The sequence below is a fragment of the Rhinolophus hipposideros genome (genome assembly GCF_964194185.1).
Source record: "Rhinolophus hipposideros genome assembly, chromosome: 12".
NCBI lineage: Eukaryota > Metazoa > Chordata > Mammalia > Chiroptera > Rhinolophidae > Rhinolophus > Rhinolophus hipposideros.
Genome location: NC_138058.1, coordinates 50,951,072 through 50,976,073, shown reverse-complemented (window position 1 = coordinate 50,976,073; position 25,002 = coordinate 50,951,072). Strand labels below are relative to the sequence as shown.

General features: G+C 33.4%; 1 protein-coding gene across 4 annotated transcripts in view; it reads right to left on the bottom strand.

Annotated features, from left to right (window-relative positions):
• The window catches only part of MAP4K3 (mitogen-activated protein kinase kinase kinase kinase 3), a 149,056-nt gene that overhangs the window by 5,756 nt on the left and 118,298 nt on the right, over window positions 1–25,002 (bottom strand). For all 4 annotated transcript variants that reach the window (XM_081068041.1, XM_081068042.1, XM_081068043.1 and 1 more), the window contains 12 exons: window positions 24,805–24,964; window positions 23,840–23,952; window positions 20,487–20,528; window positions 18,268–18,352; window positions 16,965–17,044; window positions 13,429–13,489; window positions 13,228–13,345; window positions 9,243–9,301; window positions 8,137–8,240; window positions 4,767–4,938; window positions 1,957–2,025; window positions 1,783–1,875 (listed from right to left, as the gene is read on the bottom strand). In XM_081068041.1, coding sequence (XP_080924167.1) covers window positions 1,783–1,875; window positions 1,957–2,025; window positions 4,767–4,938; window positions 8,137–8,240; window positions 9,243–9,301; window positions 13,228–13,345; window positions 13,429–13,489; window positions 16,965–17,044; window positions 18,268–18,352; window positions 20,487–20,528; window positions 23,840–23,952; window positions 24,805–24,964 — 1,156 coding nt within the window. The remainder of the gene's footprint in view (window positions 1–1,782; window positions 1,876–1,956; window positions 2,026–4,766; window positions 4,939–8,136; window positions 8,241–9,242; window positions 9,302–13,227; window positions 13,346–13,428; window positions 13,490–16,964; window positions 17,045–18,267; window positions 18,353–20,486; window positions 20,529–23,839; window positions 23,953–24,804; window positions 24,965–25,002) is intronic.

The following is a 25,002-nucleotide window of genomic DNA, read 5'->3' as shown; positions in this document are numbered from 1 at the left end:
TTTCTCATAATCAGTCTTTCTATCCATGGACATGGTGTAGTTCTTTAGTTTAAATCTTCTTTTATGCTTTTAAACAATAATTTGGAATTTCCTAGATAATCATCTTAAATGTTTTTATTATATTTATTCCTACATATTTTATTGCCATTGTCAATTAGATTTTTTTTCCTATTCAGAATTTCACTAACATATCAGAAAGCTATTCATTGTATTACTCCTATCTAGCAACTCTGAATTCTCTTCTTGGTTCTAGGAGTTGTGTAGAGTTGTATGTTCTATGTAGATAACCATACCATCCGCAAAAAAGGATCTTTTACTTTTTTCTTTCTAATCCTCATAGTTCCCTTTTCTTATCTAGTAAGACAATGTTGAAATGTGACAGCAATAATCCGCACCTCATTTTCTACTTTAATGGGAATTAGTTTGACCATTAAACATGATATTCTACCTGGCTTTGCTAGGCAAACTTGTATTCCCAATTTGCTAAGTTTTTTATTTTTTAATTCATGAATTATGTGGATTTTACTGAATGTTTTCTGTGCATCTACTAAAGATTCACACGACTTCTTGCTTTTAACGTTAATGTGCTGTATTATTACAGAAATAAACTTTCTGATGCTGAACCATCCTTGTTTTCCTGGGATAAAGTCCAATACTTGATTATATGAATTTTCATTTGCTAGTATTTTATTTAGATATTACAAAAATCTATTTTCATGAAATTGAATAATTTTGTTTTCTGTACTAATCTTGTTTGGGTGGACAAAAATTGCCTCCAAAACCACCAGGCCTTAGGTAGGGAGAGTCTTGATTAGTAGGCACCTCACACAATGGGCCTGGCTCTGGTTCCCCAACTCCTGTAGGATGCCTTTAGTCTTCTTTATCACTAAGGAGCCCAACAGGTCTATTGGCTTCAGGCCTACATACTACGTGAGGTTCTGTTCTGTTTATGTTGTTTATTGACCCTCGCTATTTTGACCTGTGTTTTAAAGCATGGATTCCATTTTAACATCTTGAGCAGATGTCCCTCAAAACTGACTTCTTATTACACCAATATTTGTTTGCTGGGAGAGAGATGCTTTAGTTGAAGGAAAGAGTAAAAACAAAACTGGGATTAAGACAAATGAACTATCCATCCTTAGCCCTTCCCTCTGCCAACATATAAATATACATATACATGCAAATATCTTTATATTATTTATAAAGGACCCCAGAAGAATTGTGTATAGTTAAATACTGAATTAATTTGTCATTCATTTTCCCTAGCACTGTCCCATATATGATCATTTTACTTAATTTTTCCTGAACACAATCATTTTAGAATGATTTTTGTTAAGAAATCCCTTTTCAGAAAAAACTCGTCAAACAAATGTAAGAATGGCAAGAAGGAAATTCCATATACTAATTAAAACCCTCTGATCAGCAAATATAAGAGCACAAATACAATACAGTATACTAAGTACTAAATTTTAAAGTACTTATAGGAAAACTACAGGAATCTAGAGGAAATGGAAATTCATAACTTAATATGTTACAAAAAATAGTATTTAATTATTTCTTTTCAAAATGCCAAATCTGTAAAGAAGATAACATTATTTAGATTATATCACAGTTACTAAGCTATTTTAGATACTGTGTAAAAGCGAAGACTGATATTGATCTTATATTCATTATATACTATATTTTTTAAAAATGAGTCCTTATATTTTTATAATTTTGGATAATTATCAGGTAAATTATTTTAAGCAGCTCGTAAGTAAATCATACAAAACTTTGACTTACCTATTGATTCAATCTGGAAATCAAAGGTGAGTTCTGATGATAATTTTCTGCTAGATTTTAATCTTCCTTGGAGATTTACGATTTTTATACAACCTACAAAGAGAAAAAAAGTCACTTAAAAATTATGATAAAAGAAATCTTATTAAAATAAGATGTACATAAATAAAAACTTACAGTCCAAGCACACAAGAATGGTATCTCTCTCCAACTGGGTTACATGAGTAACACTTGTCTGTGGGGTATCTGTAACACAAACAAACTCAATAAACTTACAGAAAAAGGTAGTATCAGAGCACAAGACATTAAAAAAACAATAATTCTGAACATCACTGAATTTGAAATGGATACAAGTTTTTAGCTATATGTATACAGTGGTTGAGCCAGGCTGCTTGAGTTCAAACTCTGATGTAAAAGCTAAACTATGTGAGTGCTTAACAGAGTATTAGCTATAGTCATTACTATTGGTGATGTCATTATTTTTATTCATATGTGCAATTAGAAGTCCAATCTTCTGTATTGTTATGACTAATTTCTGACTCTAAGCTGAGGAGGCCAGGGACTGTGCCCTGTGTATCATTATATGACGCTGCCTAGCACATGCAATAAATATTTATCAAATGAATGAATCAGTGAGTCAAACATTATTTTGAGTACAAATGAGTTTAAAAATATTAAAGTACTGTAAGAAGTATGAAGTCCTACGAAAATGCAAAGAGGCATTATTTTTATTATAATGCTATATAAACGTTCTTACAAACTGAAAATGTTCAAATGACTTGATAGGATACTCCAAGCTTTGTCTGAACATCAAAACTGAAATTGCTGAGCTATGGGCCTTTGCTTCTATACTTGTATTTTTCTGAAGAGTGGGTCTTATCTATTGTCTACCCTGCCTTTCTTCTACTTCTGATAGTATCTAGAATATTAGGACATCCAAGGACTGCTGTAATTCAGACTTTCAAATGTATCTAGACCTGGTGCTTCTGTAGCTAACCAAGGTTGGAAGAATATGGAACAGGCATCCTGCAAATCAGACCAATCATATCTTTGTAGCTCTTACACACTTGGTGAAAATTAAGAATCTGAACAAAGATACGGCAGTTCAAGAAGGCAGCCTAGGGTTACTAAGTAGAAAGCCAGGAAAACGAGGTTTTATCAATTGCTTTTAACAATTAATTTCCAAGTACTGGAATAATCTAGAGATCTTTAATGCCCAGCTGCCACCCCCAGATGTTATTTAACTGAGTGTGTGTGTGACTTGAGGTATCAGGATTTTTAAAAGCTGTCCAGGTGGATTCTAATGCACAGCAGAGTTTAGAAAACCACTGGCTTACATTTCGTCTGATGCAAAACCCTAACCATACTTTCTCTCTCACTCTTTAAAGGGATTTCATTACAGTCAGAGAATGTAATCAAAAGTTATTGGAAGGATATACCCACAGCCTTACAAAATTCTTGTCAGGAAATGAGGCCCTTCATCCAACGATTAGAAAAGGATTTACAATGATAATGCTTAGGAGAATTAAGACATTAACTAAAATTCACTGACAATAAAATATTAATCAACCAACAATCCCTTCCTGTGAAATAGGGAGAAAGAGATTAGAAAGCAGAAGTCTGAAAGGGAGGATGGATGTTTAAGGGAAAAGATAGTACAGAGAATTTGAGGGGCGGGGGGGGGGGGTGTAGGGGGGGGGGGCAAAGAGAAGCCAGGTAAGGTTACCAAGGGCCTGCGATGTAGGATTTATCCTTCAACAATACGTCCTTAAAGGAAAACTCTTTCAAATTTCCTGGGCTACAGCAAGACCCGTAATTGTCTCTAGGCTTTTGGGAATGTGATTGTGATCATTTTTTTTTCAATGCCAAAGAACCTCAGTCTCTCAATTTATTTTCTTTTTCTTTTTGTGAACACTCTACCAGGCTTCCAACAAACTCCTGACTAATCAATAATTATTGTCAAATTGGTTCCTTAACTGTTCCCTAAGTAGCCAAAGATTCTGACAAAGGGTCACTGGAATATCTTTAAAAATTGCCTTCTAAACTAGCCATTGCCTGTTTTATAGCAAAACACTGTACAATGACATTTTTTAAAAAGAAAAAAAGCAAAAGGAGTTTCACAACAAACACAGTGCTTTAAAAATAAAAATAAAAAGCCCTTTAAGGTCATTTTATTTTAAGTGTGAAAGTTTAATCAGATTTATTTACCACGAAACTCAACTTTTGACAATGTGTACTGTTTGCAACAACACAACTGAAGGTTTCAAACTATAAGCAAATTTTTGTAAAGAGCTCCTCAACTAGAAATAGTATTTTCTATAATACTAGCTATGAAGGAAGGATCTGCTATGCAACTGAGCAATGCAGATCAAATTTTAAGGAAATATATTAAAGCATTATTTTCAAGAACCCTCAAATACTTTGGAAACAGCTGTCTATACTTATAATTTGTATCCTAATTACAAATCATTAAAAAACTTTCAAGTTACTGGATAGCACCTGTGTATTAATTATAAAGACTATTCGGAAAAATAAACTATATTTCATAAAATTTTTCTTTTATTTAAGTCAGCTTTTCTATTAGCCTGAGATTTGTGTGTGTGTGTGTGTATATATATGGTTCTCAGAGTTTGGTCCTTATATCAACATCATCCGCATCACCTGGAAACTTACAAAAATCAAAATTCTCAGGCCCCACTCTAGATCTACTGAATGAAAAACGTGGTGTGGGGCCGACAATGTGTTTTAATAAGCCTCCAGTTGATTCTGATGCACACTCAAGTTTGGAGACTGCTGGTATGTTTTAAATGTATCAAACTAATGAGCTATCTTAAAGCAAGTCATCTTCCTTTTTCCAGTCTAATAAGTTGTTCAAGATTGGATTTTTATGCACTAAGACATTTTTTTGCCTAATGAGACATGTATAAAACTTGTTACTTATACATCCAGTACATGTATTGGTCTATAATTCAATCAAAATCACAAACCTGATTCTGTAAACCACGAAGAGGTAGAATTTGGATTGACGGTTTCAAATCGAACCACCTGGTTGAAGTCTCTCCCTCGACTGACACCAACACAAACTAAAGGGTACTCCTGTTCAGGAACTACCAGCATTTCAAACATTCTAAGTGGACACGGTATAGGGAAATCTATGTGCTAGAGAAAGAAACAAAAATACATTAAAAAAGGAAAACGAAAGCCAAAAAATTTCACAAGAACACTATTAAGAATTTTTAGTTTTATTAAATGTGTAAACTAGATCTCTACTACAAAAGATTGCTTCTTCTCACAGAAACTTGGGGTATGCAGAAAAGTCCTAATTATGAAGTATCTTTATGAAGATTGTACATTTAGCACTGTAAATATTTTTTAAGTTAAAAATTACATCATTTTAAGATATTAGGGCTGGAAGGCAACTTACAAATCACATGTCCAACCCTCTCTTTTCAGAGATGAAAACTGAGACCCAGAAACTGGGTGACTGGCCCAGAGTCCCCTAGCCCTTTGTGGCAGAGTCTCCTGTTTCCTAATTTGACGCTGCTTCAATAATACTCTTCTGCCTTCTTTTCCAACTGAGCAAACATGGATGAGAAAACTGAAATGCTGATTAGCAAGAGACACTCCTCTTATAAGTGCGGGCAGAAAAGAAACACAAATAAGAGAAATATAGCCCCATATCTCAAGTGATTTTATTTAATAAATGAACTTAATACAATGCAACCATTTTAATTTTACATAACTTTAAAATTATTTTTATATTGCTACAAAAAGACTAAATAAGTTCATATTTTGAAAGTCTGGGAACATAGAAGGAAAACACTAACTTCATTAATAATCAGGGATAAAAGCATGAGATACTATCTATACCCAACAAAATGGCTAAAATTAAAACGAACAATAATAAGCTTACTGATAGAGAAGCAAACGAATGCTAAGACTCTGACGGTGGGAGTATAAATTGGTATGGCCACACTGATTAATTATATTATTTACTCATGTGGACCCTGCAATGACACTCCTAGTTATATGTTCGAGAGAACATGACTACACCCATGCATAGGAGACATATGTAAAAATGCTCACAGCAGCATTGTTGAGAATTAACAAAAAGCTGGAAGGAACCCAAATAGAATGGATAAGATTATGGCATGCTCATACTAAGAATTATAGAGCAATGAAAATGAACAAATTATAGCTATATCCAACAACTACACGAATAGAATGCTGCACAAAAGAAGCCAGATGCAAATGAATATATGTTTTATGATTCCACTTACATACTGTTTAAAAAAATCAGGTAAAATTAATTCTAACATTTAGGGGTATATGCTTATATAGTAAAAACGAAAAATAAAGGAGCTAACTAGCAGCAGGTGCCATGGAGAGTTCTGAGGTGCTAGCAATGTTCTTCTTGACAATAAAAAAGTTATCTTTTCACGTTTTACGGTATTACGCATGTTGTATTAAGTCCACTCTAAATATATTTTATATTTTTATTGCTCTTATAAATGGGCTGTGTTTTCATTATATTTCCAAAAGGGATACTTCTAGTATTTAACAAAGCAACTGAATTTATTTTTTAATCTGGCAATTCATTGTAAAGGCCCCCCCAAAAATAAATTCTAGACAAAATAAACAGATGAAATGGGGCTACCACAACTACTAGTTCTTAAGTGCTAGAAAACAGAATGTGCTCCTCCTGGCTGGAAGATGAAGCTCTATGTCCCCACATCCCTTCCCTCCCTGTGCCTGGCGGAGGGCATCCACCCCATAGGTATGGACACTGCTTCTTCAACACTCTCTAAACCTCTCTCTAGGAGCTTGCCAGTTACTTGGGGATATACTTTGGATAAAATCTGTCACATTTTTAATAAGCTAAAACATTTAAAATAACTCTTTTTGAAATGTGGTAACAGCAGTAACGCATAAAGAAAACAATGCTTCTGTTTAATATTTTTTCTGTCAGCAAATAAGAAAACCAACAGCCTTTGAATATTTCTTCTTAGCTTCCAATAACTAAGCAATGTGTGTAAGTCATTAACAGAAGGGGATTCCTGTGTAAGAGTTTTAAATCCAGTTGCTATTGGTGATGATCCTTGAGAACAGTGATTGTATCTTACTCATCTTTGTCTCTCTAGTTAAAGAGCATTATGCCTGGTTTGTAGTAAGTACAAAACTGGTTGTTGGGAAGGTGTTTAATTTATAACTTTTATTTTTGATGAAAATGTTGTCTAGTGAAGCAAAAACTTTGTCAGAAATGTCATTAAGTGGAAGGAAGAATATAAAAAGCATAAGAATGTTTTTGAACACTTATGATAAGAGCTATAGTATAGAAACATCTTAAATACTAATCAAAATAATAATAATCAAATCCAGAGACAAAACATACAGAGTCTTGAAGCAGAGAGACAGAGAAAGGAGAGTTGGGTTAAGATGAAAGGAGGCAGGTAAGGGACTATAGCTGAGAGAATTTAAGCCAAGTGCTAAGAGCAAGAAATCTTACGGGAGACCTACAAGTAGAATTGTACTGTAAGTCTAATATCTTAGAATAATAAGAAATAAAAGATTTTGAAGACATGGGAAGCCTAAAAATTACCCATCCACGTTTCCTCTTTTCCAGGTGGATGGTACCAGGAAATCTGGCCCTGACTAACGAGGCTTAGTACCAGCATTCAAAGTGAAATGCTTGATAATCCTACTTAATTTATATAAAATAAAGAAAACAGCTTTAAAAATTCATTTAGAATTTCCTTGGTGTGGCTAAGCCTGTACTTAACCCATTTCAAGTTAGTTTTTCCTCAAAATTTAAGTTATGGCTGAGTAATATCAAATATTTTAAAGAATATTCATTAATTAAAGATTCTAAAGAAACTCAGGCACAAAACACCATCCAAGGGAAAAGGCGTGGGCGAATTAATAGGGAGGCATATAAGCAAAACAAATAATTTCCCCCATCATGATTATCCCTTGTCCTATTAGGCTGAACGCCAACCTGCAGGTTGTTTTTCTGTTGTGACGGACCAAGTCGAGCAGAGAACATATTCAAAGATTTCGGCGCTCTCTCAGCACTTCCTGTTCTTGGTTATCAGACTATATATATATAATTTGAGACACTATTTCTAGGTCCTACTGCCACATCCCCAAACTATTTCTCTAGCCTCTTTCAAATATTTTTCTCAGGTATATGGAGTTTCTTACAACTGCGCAGATTTTCCCTATCCTGGCCACATAATTCAAAAATCATTAAATTAACTTGGGAATTAACTGAAAAATGTTGTTGTTTTTCAAGAATAGGAAAATGGACTTAATTAAGCTTTTATACTAGGAATGACTTAGGTTGACTTTCACGCTTACCTTAATTAACATGAATTTCTGCATTGGTTCAACCCATTCTAATAGAACAATGCTAGTCTGAAGCGCCCCACACAGGTATTTAAGGCCTGTGTAAGGATTTCTCACTGTCAAGGCAAAAAAGTACAGTAAGTTCTCTTGTAATACAAAGTCCTTACAATAATAGTTACATGCTCAAAAAATCCAAACAAATGAAAGCTAGCTGCCAGTTCAATTTCTTAATTAGACTTCAGGGTGAAAAAGAAATACTGTTCCAGGAAACAGCATGGAAGTCCCTCATCTCTTGCAGGATTTTTCTTTGTGTGCACAAATGAAATTGCTGGTTGTTATAGGACTGGAGGTGGAAAGAAGGTCTTAAGGTAGCAGGGAGATTAGCTGAGGCAGCCAGATCCTGAATGAAGGGTCAAAGTAGATTTGGGAAGAGGTTGCCAAATTGACAGGCTATGTAGCATATTTAAGGACATGTGATTCAGGGTGCTTTTGGTAGTAAGGTTCAAACAGTAATGCTTCGGTCATAACAACATGACATTAATCAAATCTCAAAATACAGATTTACAAATAATGAAACTGAATTGCCATAGAGTTTTTTAAGGGAAGGAAACTATTTTTTGTTTCTGCTATATGCAAATAAAACAGCTAGTTGTTATGGGGGTGAGTGAGGCAGGAATTTAGGCTAGTGGCAGGTGAACAGGGAGGCTCCTAACCTTTACATCCCACGCATAAGGTTTCACATGTTAAAATACATGCTGAATAAATAAATGTAGTCTCATAAGCCATTACTAAGCAGAATGGTGACTAAGTAACAGGTCCCTTGGAGAACAGGGTGTGATAGAAGTGCTGTAATAAAAAAAAAACTCACCCTACTTGCTCCATTTATCCACTCAATAAATTATTTGTAAAACAACTGTTATGCGCAATGTACTATACTAAGTTTAGTTCACATGGAGATAGAATGGTCAAGACATTTATTTTACTTAAGGGGGATAAAGCTATTACTGGCAGAATGCCCTGGAATAGTACTATTCTACGCGATTTAAAAATGAGCCTCATAGCATTTTCTTATCCACTGTGCAAAGAAGGAGAGTCACGTTATTGGGCAGTTTACTTACCAACACAACATTTCTGACACCACTTAGTTTCAGGGATTTTGGCTGACACAGCAAATTTCCTAAATGTAAATGAAAATGAATATATAATACATGTAGGTAAAGTGAGTATATGTTAATGGAACGGTCACAGATCAGTGGAGAAAGGATGTTCTGACATAATACATCATCTATTAAGAATAAACTGGAACCCTTTCTCATCCCCCCCATCAATTACAAATGGATTAAGAATTTAAATATGAAAAGCAAACTATAAAATATTTAGATTGTAGAAAAATATGACCTTGGGATTTCTTTAAAAATGGAAAAAGAACAAATTATACAGAAAAATACTGATAAACTTTAATCAGTATTTTTCCCCCATTGATGCATCCCTACTACCTCAAGCTACAGGTGGCATTCAACTTGGTGAACGAATCTGGTGAATGCGTTAGTAACTATAGTTTACCAAACGATACCATTGAGAAAGTGAAAAAAGTCACAAACTGGGAAGAGATATTTTTAGCACATATAAATTTAAGCTACATAAAAAGTTGTCTTCCCACTAAAACAATGTATAAGAACTTTTTATTTAGGCATTTTTATTTCTCTGCTCAGGAAAGTGGGAGATAGATTTTCTGCAAAGGTGCTTTAGGAGATCTGCAAACATCTAATTCAAATTTAATTATGTAAAAATCCATTTAAAATTAGTTTTTAACTACAATTTTTAAAAAAATCACATATATTCAAATGCTTTTTTTTATAATGAAAGTTAATACAACAAAAACGCTAAGGTGCCTACATTTAAACTTCTTTTAAATGTGTAAATATGCCCCAGATTAGATGTCAACGCTCTGCATAGGTCTTTTTTAATTTAAAAGATCAGAGTTGTGCTTTGCTGGTAACGAAACTGTTGAGCATGCAGGTAATACTGAATATCATCCCAAACAAGCTCAGAAAACTTCTTGATGGAAGTTCTTGTCACTGTACAATTGACAGTTGAGTAATAACCAAGCATGTGGTTATTATAACCAAGCATATGAGGTATTGTAATTTTAATTTTTAGTATGTCTGCCCTTACTATATGCCTTGGATTTCACATATTTTGGGTCATTAGTCCCTTTGGTAATGCCATGAGGTAGATCATGGCATAGAAATCTGAGGCTTAGATTTAGTAATTTCCTCAAGGTCACACAGTTAGCAAGTTAGGGAAAAAGAACTCCAACCTAGTGTCCCTGTCTGTCTGACTGCAATGTCCGTTAGTGTTTCAACTTGGGGGAAAAAATCTATCTTTATGATTCTCGATCAGTTTAATTGAAGAGTATGCTGAGTTTGCAAGATAAATTGTTACTACTTCTAAGTATTCATCTGTTTGAATTACAAGTTTTGTTTTTTTTATATGATGGCACCTAAACAATGATACAGAAATTAGATGCTGAGGTATCTCACGGCTACAGTGGCAATCTAGATATCTGGATTTCAAATTTCTGGCTAAAGCACCTTATTGTTCCATTTGACTAACACTACTGAGAAGTTTTACACTTATTAAATAATCTAATTTATCAATCATAAATTAGATTAATAATTATAAAAATGCCCCTTTCATATATGTTGGAATTCATACAGCGTAAAGCCAAACAAAAATTCCCAACACCCTTAAGCAAACTGCTCAACCAAAGTGCTTTTTAGAGTTTTTAAAAATCTGAACGAAGCTCCTGATACATTTTTCCACTGGCAACAAGTTTAATGTTCCTGGTCCACACCTGTGAACTCGTCCTCTGGCTCTCAAGGTTAACTAAGGGGTTAGGTTACTGCACTGGTCAAAACCCAGGAGGATTAACTGACTGTCGGGTTCTGAAAGATCATAAAGAATACTGCATGACAAGAAAAAAAAAATCAACTACTAAGTATAGCTTTGAGTTAATAATAAAACTATTCAAAATTGAATTGTGGGCAGCATACTGAAATGTCATAAAAACTTATCATTTTCTCAGCGACCTACAAACCTATCTTAATTTTAGTCGTGATTTTATAAAAAGACAATAAAATTTATTTTAACAGCACCCAATTAACGGGAATCCTGAGTTAACTAACATTCTCAATATATTTAATGGAGGATATTTTAGGGTACACTACAAACACAGATCAATTTACCATGCCTAATAATGACAATAGGTTTATTTATTGGGAGCCTACTAGGTGCTAGAAAACATGATAGATACTTTACATACATAATTTATTATTTTCAAAACAACTCTGCAAGATGGGTAGATTGGTTCTATTTTACAAATGAAATGTTGGAGAGGTTGTATAATTTATTATCCAAGGACCTAGTAAGTGAACGATGCAGGATTTAAATTCAAGTCTACCTGGACTCCAAAGTTATGCTTTATTAAAAAACACACATAATATGGTACAACAAGTACCTATATTTATAATGAGAACCATGAAGCATTATATAATGCTCAAAGGAAGCTTAATTTGTGCTAACTATATGGAGAAGAAATGGTACTAATACATATATAAAATATAAGCATGCAAAAAAGGTTTTCAGATTTCCTGCCAATAAACGAGAGAATGAAGAGTAGATTTTACAGTGATTGATTTCTAGATAATGAAAATGAAGAAAGTGGGAAGGACACACTGGTGAGTGCTACTAACACTAAAGACTGACTACAACAAAATAACCTCAAATAATAGCTTAGAGGTAAAATAATTCTTTAAAAAAATAGCTGAGGTAAAATCTTACTGAACGCAAATTCTTTAAAGGAAGAGGTAATACCGTATCCAATTTTGTCTCAGCTATATACTAGGATACTTTCTGCACATTTGATATATTCAGTAAAATTTTGAAGAACTGAACACAAAGGTCTCTATTCTGACAAAACTGTATGCATTAAAGTTTACATGCCTTAAATTCCTCAGGGGCTCTTTACTTGTTCCTTATATATACTTCTAAAGCTTGATGGTCAGTTCACACACCCACAGTAATTTAGGATTATCAAGTTAGGAAGTTGGATGGAGATGTGCAGTAAGTAGGCAGAAAAACAACAGCAAAAAGTGGCAGCTGCGAGAAAAAGAGGGGCGTATGAACTATATGAGAAGAAAGAAACTCCCCAACTCTGTTCCTGGGTCTAGCTATGGGAGCAATACCCTAACTCCAACTACAGATATTATAGTACAAGTATAATAATCAAGTTTATAATCGCAACTGAGTCATCATAAAAAGACCTAATTAAGCTCAATTAATGTACTTTAAGAAGACAGAAAAGCATGTGGTGTATTTTAAAATAATTTTCACCAAAAAGGTTAATTTTTAACAAGTTTTTGTGCACAAAGGGGCAAATTTTAGCTATCGTGTAAACTCAGCAACTGAGAACAATAGACTTTCAAGGTATTTGAAAGCCAAGGTTCTACATTAGTTGCTTTACAAATCATATTGTAAAGGAAGAATGGCTATATTACAAAGTTTTTGTAAAATACAATGTATACCAGACTCAGAAGACCTTTTAGTCAATAAATAAGGTCTAATATAATAACCCAAAAGAAGAGTGTAATTAAAAAATCCCTGCAAATAGAAAAGCAAAACCCTAAATTTCTAAGTAATTTTGTTGTAACTTAAAAACACCTTTAATAAATCATCTTGATTTTCCAAGTTTAGAAACTGTACTTTCAGAAAAATTCATTTTATTCAAAATAACAGATGTGTCAAAAGCACTATATGTGATGTAAAATTACCATCAGATTACAGAAAAAAATTAGTTATAACCTTCTAGAAAACCAGAATAAAAATTCAGAAAGAAAATGTTTGGTATAACTGGTAAATATGACATAGAACAATTTTAGGATAATGTGATAAATACTTGTGAAAATATATTACTTCTTACATTTTTTTTATTTCACATGGTTTCTACTAACCCATATTGGAAGCTTTTTCAAATTCTGTAGTATATTTATTAGAATGAATTAACATATGTCTAAGGATGAAAACATATTTAAATGTAGTTACCTTGGTAGTATTCTGTCAGGGAGTTTGTGTGCTGGAATAGCAACAGGTAACTTTTGCATTTGTCTTGCGTAATCAAAAAGCCCTGGTAAATTATGGGAATAAAGCTGAGAAGCTTTACCTGTTGAGAAAAATAAATATGACATAAAAGCTAATAATATAAATAGGAACAATTGTAAAGTATTTAAAAACAAAAAGACTTACCAGATATTGATAGTAAGCAATTGTTCATTACATACAACCATGTACACCTTCGGGGGAATAGCTGATTAAAAAAAGGCACAAAGTTTATAAAAAAATAATAGATAACTGCAATGTATATTAACCTAAGCTATCATATCAATACAGTTCTTAAAAAAGAAGTGTTTTCTAAAGAAATTCATTTTATAAGGCATTTAAAACAAGATGATATACATACATACACATTTATGAGGGAGGGGAAAAAATAAATTAGCTCTGTAATTTCATTATCTAAATCTCAACTTGGTATGATTAGCCTGAGTCTCTTTTATGGTAAGGACTGTGTAATCCCAAACTTTGCAGGAATAGCACATTTTCAAACAATGTCTATTCCTTTACTTTGGTTCTGGGGTTAGACTCTCCTGTGTACTTCCCACAAAATGTTCTAATCTAGGAATATACAGACATGCATGGCTTTTGGAGCAGAAGAGATAGAAAAAGTGATCATAGTGTAGTGGAACATACAATATGGAAACACTAAGTATGGAGGAAAAAATGTCTGAGAATATGATAAAAACTTATCATAATGAATACACACACACACACACACACACACACGGAATTCATTACTGTAATCTAGCACAGATTAGCACTGAGAGGAACCTCTGGAAGCTTGAAGTGATTAGTATTTAAGGCAAAGAAAAGAGAATTTAATGGAACACAGTCCATATACTTTGAAGGAAGGGAAAAAACTGCTCTCATTAAGACATTTCATGATGAATATCAAGGGTTCTCTATGTCATCCTTGCACCAGCATCACCTGGGTATGTTAGAAATGCAAATTCTTAAACCTTAGCCAGACTTACTAAAGCAGACGTTCTGAAGGTAAGCCCAGCAATCTATGTTTTAACTGGTACTCTATGCAATTCTGATGCATACTGAAATTTGAGAACCACTGATAAATATAATTAAGCATTCTGATTTAACAAACTTGGCTGCTGGGTTTGCTCTGGCAATTCCTACGAGGTTACTCCAAAATAAACTGGGATGAGAGTAGGGAATGGAGAGAAAGAAGAAATAAATGAAACATATCAAGGCCTCAACAGACAGTACTATATTAAAGCACAAAGTCACAGTGATGGCCCTGATAATTAGAAAAGGCAATAATACAAGGAGAGAACAAAGTAAAATCTATTTTAAATAAAACCTGATTGTTTCATTTATTTGCAAAATACACTCACATAAAATACTTAATTTCCCCAAACAAGTTAAGATGTGGCATCTGCAATATAGTTTTTAATTTTGAAAAATGTGGCTTCTTCTGGGAGGCAAAATATTTCGCCTTGAAGGGCATGTTTAGCTAAGATAATATTACTCTAACAGTGCAATTTCAAACGCTGAAGCACCTAAGAAGGGGACTTATTGCAGACTGGGGTTGAGGGGAGTTGATGGAGGCCTCCAGGTGACAGTCCCTTCAGTTAGGTTGATGAATGCTTATCCACTTATGCATGCAGTTGGTCTTGTTCTTTACAATTAATATTGTTACCACTAGTATGATTTTTAGCTATCTTATTATGTCCAAGAAAAATATTACCATCTTTGAATTCGTTATTCACTATTATAAACAACAAGATCCTTTTTTCCCTAGCTCTTATGAATTTTTCAGCCGCTTCACTCTACTAATCCTTTCTGTGCTTCAGATATCTCATCTGAAATGAGAATAATATTGTTCTGAGACTTGTGAAGATTAAATAAGTTGATATATGTAAAGCACTTAAAAATAGTGCCTAGCACACAGTAAGCTTTGTATGGATATTAGCTATTAATATCATTATGACCATTTTTGTAGGCTGTTTAGTGTTCCTGACCTCTGGGTACTAAGTGTCAAAAGCTTCGCCTAGTCATTTTGACAATCAAAAATGCCAATACAATTCCAAATCTCATTTTTTCCCTCTTTGTCCTCTCTACTGACTCAACACTTCTTTACCCTTTAACCATACTCTCTAGTCTCAATTCTCACCACACTGTGAACAGATATTTCTAAAATAGATCTAATTATCAGCATGGTACACAAAGCTGGAGTTTGATACCTGCCTACCCAAACATTTCCATTTATTGTTACTATTCTACACTCATTCTATGAGGTGTGATCAAAAAAATACAGTGAATGTTTAAATTAAAAAGAACATAAAACTTATTATAGTAAAAGTCACATTGCCATTAATCCCCCTCAAAATACTCCTCCTCACTTCAAACACATTTATGCCATCATTCTTGCTACTTTCTGAAGGAGCTCTGGAAGTCCTCTTTCGCGAATGTCTTTATTTGCACTGTCATGGCTGCCTCAATGTCGTGAATCAATTCAGAACGTTTACCTTTCATGGTCATTTTGACTTTGGGGAAGAGCCAGAAGTCACATGGTGCCGTATCCAGTGAATAAGGTAGATGAAGGCACACTGTAATGTTTTTATTTGACAGAAACTGCCGTACCAGAAGTGATGTGTGACACGAAGCGTTTTCATCATGGAGGATGACTTACCACACACTTTAAAACACACCTTCTCTCAACCATAGCTCACACCCAGCTGACTGCACCAAACAAGTTGAAACTTGTCACACACTGTTACTAAAGTTCGATGTGCAACTTCCCGTACTGAAGATCTCTGACTTTCCACTGGATGGAACTTGGCAGCAGCATTCACCATATTTTGTGATCACAACAGAAAGCCTCCATGTCACACATTGCTTCTGGTACAGCAATTTCTATCAACTAAAAATATTACAGTGTGTCCTCATCCACCTTATTCACTGGATCTGGCACCATGCGACTTCTGGCTCTTCCCCAAAGTCAAAATGACCGTGAAAGGTAAACGTTTTGAATAGATTCTGGACATTGAAGCAGCCACGACAGCGCAACTAAAGACACTCATGAAAGAGGACTTCCAGAACTGCTTCAGAAAATGGCAAGAACGATGGGATAAGTGTGTTCAAAGTGAGGGGGAGTATTTTGAGGGGGATTAATGGCAATGTTTCTTTTACCGTAACAAGTTTTTTAATTTATTTAAATATTCACCATATTATTTGATCACACCTCGTACATTTTACTCAAATTGTCCATTCATGGTTCCCCATGCTGTGTTACAACTATATGCCTTCATTTTATCCTCTGTCTGTCTGGTAAACTTCCACTCATCGACATTTACAGTCCATTTCAAGCGTCTCTCCTCATTTCCCCACAGGAGGTGCTACAGTAGCGACTTCTGCCTCTGGCCTATACCTTGTATTCATTTCTAGTGTGACACCCAACCCTGAGTGTTGCAGTTACTGGTTTATGTGTCTTTTTTTTTTTTTTTCATTTTTCTCTATTAGATCATGAGCTCTGCAAAGGTAAGAACTAGTCTTGTGAATTTGTCTTAAAAATCTGGTAAATAAAACATGTTCTATGAAGGTTTTATGAATAAAAGGGGCAGCAAATCACAGAATTAAAACTTATTTCTCGTCAGTATGTATGTATATAATAACTTAAAAACTAAAAACAAAGAAAATACAAAATAATTTACCTGTTCCATTGATGTTTCATGAAGTTCATTAAGATTCAAGGTATAAATCCCTTCTTCGGCACCAAATATCAAGTACTGATCTAAAATGTCAAAAGTAATCCATTGATTTTGAGATACATATAAAACTTTTTAAAAGGATTTATGTAGTCTAAAATTAAGTATTTTTTATTTTAATGCAAATAAGTGGTTAGACACGCTAGCTTAATAAATTGAGTTATATGTAAATATTACCCTCAAAGCTGTAAAGAGTGACAAGCTAGGACTTCTCACTCATCAGTGGGTGATAAGGACTGGCAGAGAATCTGCAGCTCCTTTTCTAAAATTCCTTTAAGAGAAGATCATGCGCAACTGATATACAGAATGTAAATGAAGAATAGCTGATACAGATTTAAAAATTTTTGTAAATGGGCTATTATTATAAGCATAAATATAAAAAAAAAAGAGGATCTAACTAGTGCCTCTTCAAAAAGTTAACTAAAACTTGGATACCTGCTATGATACTAAATATCTTCTAGAAGATATCAGAAGTTTGGCCATGGTCCTGTTTGATCTGTTTTTATGATAATATAAGAACTTTTCCAGACTAAACTGAAGTATGCTGAGAACAACGTAGAATGCCAAGAGCATTTCACCCCGTGTTCAGAATTAGAACTGGTAGATTAAAAGCACAGGCTTTGTGGTCAGACAGACTGAACTGCCTTCAAACTGCAGCTCTACCACTGAGTGGCTGTGAACCTCTCTGTCATTTTCCCTACGTGTGAAACAAAAGTACCTCACCTTGGATTTTTAAGATTTGGAGAGAACACGTGTGTATGTTTGTATCTATCTCTATGTATATCTTATATAGACAGACATTAAGATATACATCTATAGTGAGAGGATGCAGTCTTTAGTCAGTGCCTAATGACAACTATTCTTATCGTGACCTTTTAAGGTGAGAGATCCTCTAAAGTGGTCACTAGATCCTGAATCCTTGGTAGTTAAATTCCTTTAGCAATGGCTGTGTCTATAACACAAAGACAGTGAGTGATTGAGCGGCACCAGCAGAAACTTTCTGGAGGAAATTAGGGGAGCATAAAGTATATGGTTTCATTACATTCATATGGTGACTAAAGAGTGAAATTTTAATGTCACGTGTCACACCTCAAACACTGCTAATAACAGAGAAACGTTTACCTTAAATTTTTAAAAAATTATAACAAAAACTTTTTCAGAAAGATTCAGAAACTGAATAAAATCAAATGTTTCATAGCCTCAGTTTAAAAAATAATTAGAAAGACAACATAAAAACATATAGTACTACCTCTAGTATCTGGGTTTATCCATGAAGTTGCACAGTGAATTTTCAAGGGACATCCATTAAAAACCTTTGAAAAGCATGCACCCATCTGATAACACAAAGAATAACCAAGTAAGTATACTAAGCCATAGTCATTTGCCTTACAGTGGTACTACAAAGGTTCCAAGAACAACAGTGATTATCGACTAATAGAAGATTTTACTTTACAGAGTCATTTTATTTTTCCTATCTTCTCAAATAAAGCAGTAAGAGCAACCAATTCTGCACAATAATTTGTTTACAATTACTTAGATGTCCTACATCAAGAGCAATATAATATTCCCTGGTAAGAAGGAAATCGTAATCTCTACAAAGGTAAAAAATTTTCTTATTTGGTTTCATGAGCCTGAAAATGGTATTTATCATTAAATTTAATATTATAAAGACATATGGTTGATTGAAAATTCATATATGTACATCAATCTCAAAACACACAGACCCACTTTTTTTAAATTGAGAAATCTGACTATTTTCCCTGGTAGGAGTCAATAGAAAGCTTTATTCTTTGATGTTAATATTTATTTATCAAACCCATTTACAAATCTTTCAGATAATAAACATTTTATAATGAAATCCAGTATCACTCATTTGATCTTTTTTTGATCTTCAAAGAATAAAATGTTAACTTTGAAATTATTGTGCAGGGTGGAATAAACAAATAGAAGAAAGCTTACTCATTTAATCACTTTTACTACCAACAACTTGGGGGAAAGAATACAAAAATATTTGGTTAGAAGAACAGCATTGTGCATCACTTTATAGCAGTAATGTCCTTCACAAACGTTGAAATAATACTCTGAGAGAACATATCACTAGTTGATTAACATAAAAATAAATCTTAAGATTTCCTTTTTACTCACAGGAACCTACCAACCAGTATTTAAAGGATTTTAGTACCCTCCCAAAAAAGAAAGGAAGGAAGGAAGGAAGGGAGGGAAAAAAGGATGGAGGGAGAGAGGGAGGGAGGGAAGGACGGAGGGAGGGAGGTCAGGAAGGAAAGGAAAGGGAAAGGAAAGGAAAGGAAAGGGAAAGAAAATAATGGCCTGGCAATAGAATCAGGTGGTAGGAGATGGATAAAAAATGTTTTTATGGTATAGGGAAGAAATTGTATCACTTTACTAATCCTAATAATTATCCTTTAAGATAGCAACCAAAATTCGTATGTTAAGGTACTGCTTACCCCCTAAAAATCCCAATGACAAAATGAGGTATAGAACAAACCAGTCCTGACCTTAAGCTGACTTGTATATTAATCCTATCTGGCATTCCATAGTTACTAGCTCTTCCCTGTGAACTGTATACCTGACGTAAGAGTTTTATCTTCTAGCCAAATAGGACATTTCATCCCTATTGTTTATATATCTCTGCTAGACTTGAGATCTCTTTACACTCAAAACATTTTTTTTATTTTGAAAAATAAAATATAATTGTCTAGATCTCTGTATTAATTAAAAACTGGAGTTAGAAAGTAGAAAGGCTAAAAAGTAGAATTGGGAGTTTAAAAACCAGAAAAACGATAGACATCTTGTAGTGTTACACAGGTTTTGAATTATACATAATCTGTAGCAGTGAAAATGTAGTTCTATGTATACTAACCTAGAATTACATTGAGTTAATATAATTTTAATCCTAAAAAAAACAGTGTGGTCTTTAAAAACAAACAAACAAACAAAAAACACCACCTAATGGGCTATAATATAGGACATCTAAGTTCTAGTTGTAGGTCTGGTTAGAGTTAGGTAAAGCTTTGTGATCTTGGTGACTGAGATTTTTGGGTCTCAGTTGTACTCATGGAAAAAAATAGAGTTTGGGTCAGATGCTCTTTAAATGTTCCTTCTAGTTCTAAAGTTCTGGGTCTGATAGCTGAAAACATGTTAGAAAAAACATGTCACATCTACATTTTGTACTTCCTATTATTACATCCATGTCCTTTTTTCACATTTCTTCCAGAGTACCTGTGAGGAAGATATTAACAAATTTTGGAATAAAGGAGCTTTAAAATGTACATTGTAATTTTATTTTCAAAAGCTACTTTTCAGATATAATCAATTAATAATTAGCAATCTTATACATTTTTTCAATAATGGACGTTCTTTCAAATAGGCAAATATTCTAACTAAAGGTACACATATGAGCAATCGTATTTAATTTGAAAACTTAACCTACTTGATATTTATACTTACATGGACTTTAGGTGTTGGGGGTAGACCATTACTAATAGGCTTCTAGAAAAGAGCAAATGAATAATTACACTTCTTTTGTTGCTATTTGGTATCACAATATTGTATTTCAAACACACATATTAGAATAAAATACACAAACATATTATTTTTGTAAAACAAGACATTTCAGATAAGACTGAAGTTCCCTATAACCCCCTTGCAGAGTCTACTTAATCCTAGTACCTGTCACCCCCCAAAAAACGCGTTTAGTACATATCCTTCCAAATCTTTCTCTATTATACGGACTCATGTATTTGTATATCCTTCCAGACCTTTTAGTATATATTTATTAATATATACATGTCTCCACAGAAAATAGTGTTTGCGTGTGTTTTTTAAAACAATAGCTATGCATTATTAAGCAACTTGTTCTTCACCTTAATATTGGGTCTTGGACAACATTTCATATCAGAACATACAGATCTGGTTCATTTGTTTTAACTATAGCACAATATAACACACTTTATTCCCTAATTGTTATTGGATATGTAGGTTATTTTCATTTTTTTTACTGTAACAACAATGCAGAAATGATCACCGTTGAGTATACCCTACTATGTAACGTGTGAATGGTTTTTTGAGGTATACTGTGAGAAGTGAAACTACTGGAACATTTTAGGGATACTGACTGCCAAAATGTCTTTCAGAGTGCCCACATCACATCACACCCATCAGCAACATATGAAAGTCCTGATAAGTAAAAAAATGTTTTTTCATTAATTTGAATGCCTCTGATTGCTAGGACGGTTGAAAATCTTTTTTAAGAAACACATTTATTGCTATCTTCTGTGAACTGTTTTTTTCATTTTTACTGAGTTATCATTTTCTTATCTATTTGTTGGAGTTCTTTACGTAATCTAGATTTAAATATTTTATTTGTTACTCATATTACAAATGTGTTTTAGTCTGCAGATTACAGACCTTGTTTAAAATGTATTTTATCAACTGAATTTTAAATTTTGATGGATTTAAATAATCATTTGTGAGGGTATACTGATAATTGAAGGACAGCAAAAACAACATTATTTGCTTATCTACAATATTCTCAAGAATACCAGATATTTTTCTAAAGAGCTACATTTCTGGGATATATGATTTGTTACCCAGAGAAGGAATCTACTTGGGAGAGATTATATTGTAAATACAAACTTCATGAAAGTCTAGATTTCTTTCGAGGTTAATCTTAATAACAACTTTTAAAGAAATGTTGTAATTTTTTCCATCTGATATAAATCAGAATTATTTAAACGATGTAACAAAATAACTAAAATGCTACTGTTGATTGATTTCATATACGTAATACAAATATTCTGTGTAGTACTACTTATATGAGTAACTGTTAGACATTTCTAAAATTGACTATATTAAATTTACTTTGTAAATATGTTAATGAGGAGGTACTGCCTATTGTCACCAATCTCTGATAATTTTTTCCATTTGGCAAATAATTTATGTACTTTTTATATTTATGTTCTTAAATTATCTTCTATCATCCATTTTAGAAAAAACTCATTTTTAATTAAGGAGTTCTGAATATTATAACTTAGATTTAATTTAAGTATTGATAGAATTGGCTTAAATAAGTTCAAGAAGCTGCACAAACTGTAATCATGTTTCAGTATATCATGAATACTGTTTATCCTATGGTACAGTCATGGACATATTTTTTTCAGAATTATTAAGACTGTTAGTTTAACTAGTAGTTCCTTATCCTAGTGAATCAAGGTAATAGAAGAAGTGAATTAAAAATGAGTACATAGGGGCCGGCCCGGTGGCTCAGGCGGTTAGAGCTCCATGCTCCTAACTCCAAAGGCTGCCCGTTCGATTGCTACATGGGCCAGTGGGCTCTCAACCACAAGGTTGCCGGTTCGACTCCCGGAAGGGATGGTGGGCTGAACCCCCTGCAACCAGCAATGGCAACTGGACTGGAGCTGAGCTGCCTTCCACAACTAAGACTGAAAGGACAATAACTTGAAGCAGAACGGCACCCTCCACAACTAAGATTGAAAGGACAACTTGACTTGGAAAAAAAAAAAGTCCTGGAAGTACACACTGTTCCCCAATAAAGTCCTGTTCCCCTTCCCCAATAAAAATCTTAAAAAAACAAACATGAGTACATAAAAGAACATGTATCTCTCAAAGGTTATTATACTGTGTTGGAGTCATTAAGCTGAATTTTTGTACTACTACATTAGCAGCACTGCTAAAATTTAAACTGATGAAAGGAAAAAGGCACTACTGCTCAGTTGAACAGACTTCATAACACCCACTTCTGAAGTACATTTTATACTTTAGTTAAAAATGTCATAAATTTCAAAAATTACCATGGATAGCACCAGTCAAATGCCTTAACTGAATTATAAAAAACAGTGTGTCATATTCTATAGTAAAATCTTATAAAAACAGTTGAACAGATATGGTACAAGAGCCTTTAACAATGCTTATTGTGCAAAACCATAACTATCATGCATATAAACATATTAAATGTACTATTAATGTCCATAAAACTCACAACAAATACACACAAGTATACAAATATACACAAAAACTTCAAAAATATTGTCTCATCTCATGATCTCCATTGGCATCTGCTGAATTGGGATTTTAAGAATATTTTGTTTTTTTAAGTTCTATGATGACAGATAAATGTCTTCTGATGAGAAAATTCTTTACAAATGCTAAAACTTTTTAAATCGCTTGATAAATGTTATTTATGTTTCAGTATTTATGTCATAGTGTATTATCTAACAACTGCAACAGAAAGAGCTGCTGTGGCTCATTTCATCTTTCTTGAAGTGATATTTTTTACATACTAAAAAATAATCTTAATTTTTCCTCCTCTGTTAGCTATTCTGAGTAATAGTAGTAATATCAGAAATTGCAAAATCTACAGTTAGACATTTATCCTAGGGTAGAAGCTATAGCTTTGTTATCTGCCCATGTCCTTCTTTCCTCAACTTCTTGAGATTGCAAAAGGAACTTTTAAGAATCAGTTCTCATTAATGAGAATAACTATAGTTGTTTTCTGAACAATCACGGGAATACTGTTTACCTGTATTCAGGTCACATTTCATAATACACTATGGATCAAACTGGCTTAAGTGATTTGAACAGAAAGCCATCATTCAAATCTGCCATATTAAAGTTACTTTTTTTCAAGATTTAAACAATCTGTTATCACTATAATACACTAAAATACCAATACACTAATTGTAAAATACACAATTGCTATAGAATTAAAATTATAAAACTAATCTAATAGTGAAAAAGGAAAAAAGTACAAGTAGACCTTATGAATATAAATAAATACCTACTGGTACATCTTTCTTTTCTTTTCTTGAAAGGTTTGTGCCTCTATGTTCATTCTGTTGTTGATATAATGAACCATCTCGTTCACCATTTAACTGGAAGGAGCTCACTCCATTTCCTTCAATAAGATGTTTAAATATATTAAAAAAATTAATTCTCACAAAGATTTTTCATTCAGAAATTATCAAGTAGAAAAGAAAAATATCATCTCTGCGACAGTTTCGCCTTCATAAGGGATCACTTCATCAGAATGTTTAGTATTAAAGGAGTTGTAATTACATATATGTTCTTCTACTTATATCTCTTTTTCTTTCATAAAGGCAAATTTAAATTCAAGTGGTATCTAAGTACATATATTTGTGTTAAAAAGACAAAACAGAAACACTGAATACATAAATACTTCCAGGAAAGGAACAATTTATATAGTATATTATCCAAGAAACTTTCGTTGCTCTTTTTTAAATTGCTTCTTCTGCATAATACACAAGAAACTTTACATTAAAACAGCATCCTCTAGTATTAATTTGCAGACAAATACTTAGCAAATAGTGACAATTATTTTTCAAATGATTAAATGAAATAAAGGAGTTAGACAAAGTACCCTCTTGTTTTTCTAAAACAGAAGCACCCTAGAACCAAAACACATTTTCTTTGTTCAGAGTTTAATTTCTCCTGTTGCCAAACTATAGATAAATGTTGAACTGGGCATAAATAATTCTCCAAAAAAGGGAAGGCTAGATATGAAATGAGAAACAAGGGGCGATATATTCCAGACTGGGTCATAGGTAATCCTGTCATAAATATACTTCAAACTAAAGGCAAAAAGCAGAAAACATCTCTATAGACATTGTCTTCCTTCTTCTCTCCTCAAAGGAATTTTATATATTGATCTTAAAAGAAAGATTCCCTCCATTTTTTTCACACCTGAAAACCTGGTAACACACTTATTTTAGCCTCTCTTCCCCATTACCTAAAGCAACAGGCTTTTGTGGAGGTAATCTGGGAGGTGGTGGTCTAGGTGGGACCTGGGATGGTTTTGCTGGGCTCTCTGACATGGGGCATCTCTTGATTGTTCCTTGATTATCATCCTCGGTAGAATGAGTTTCCTGTGGTATGAATATGGACTTAGGCTGAAATAATACAGAAAAGGAGACCACCAATTAAACAT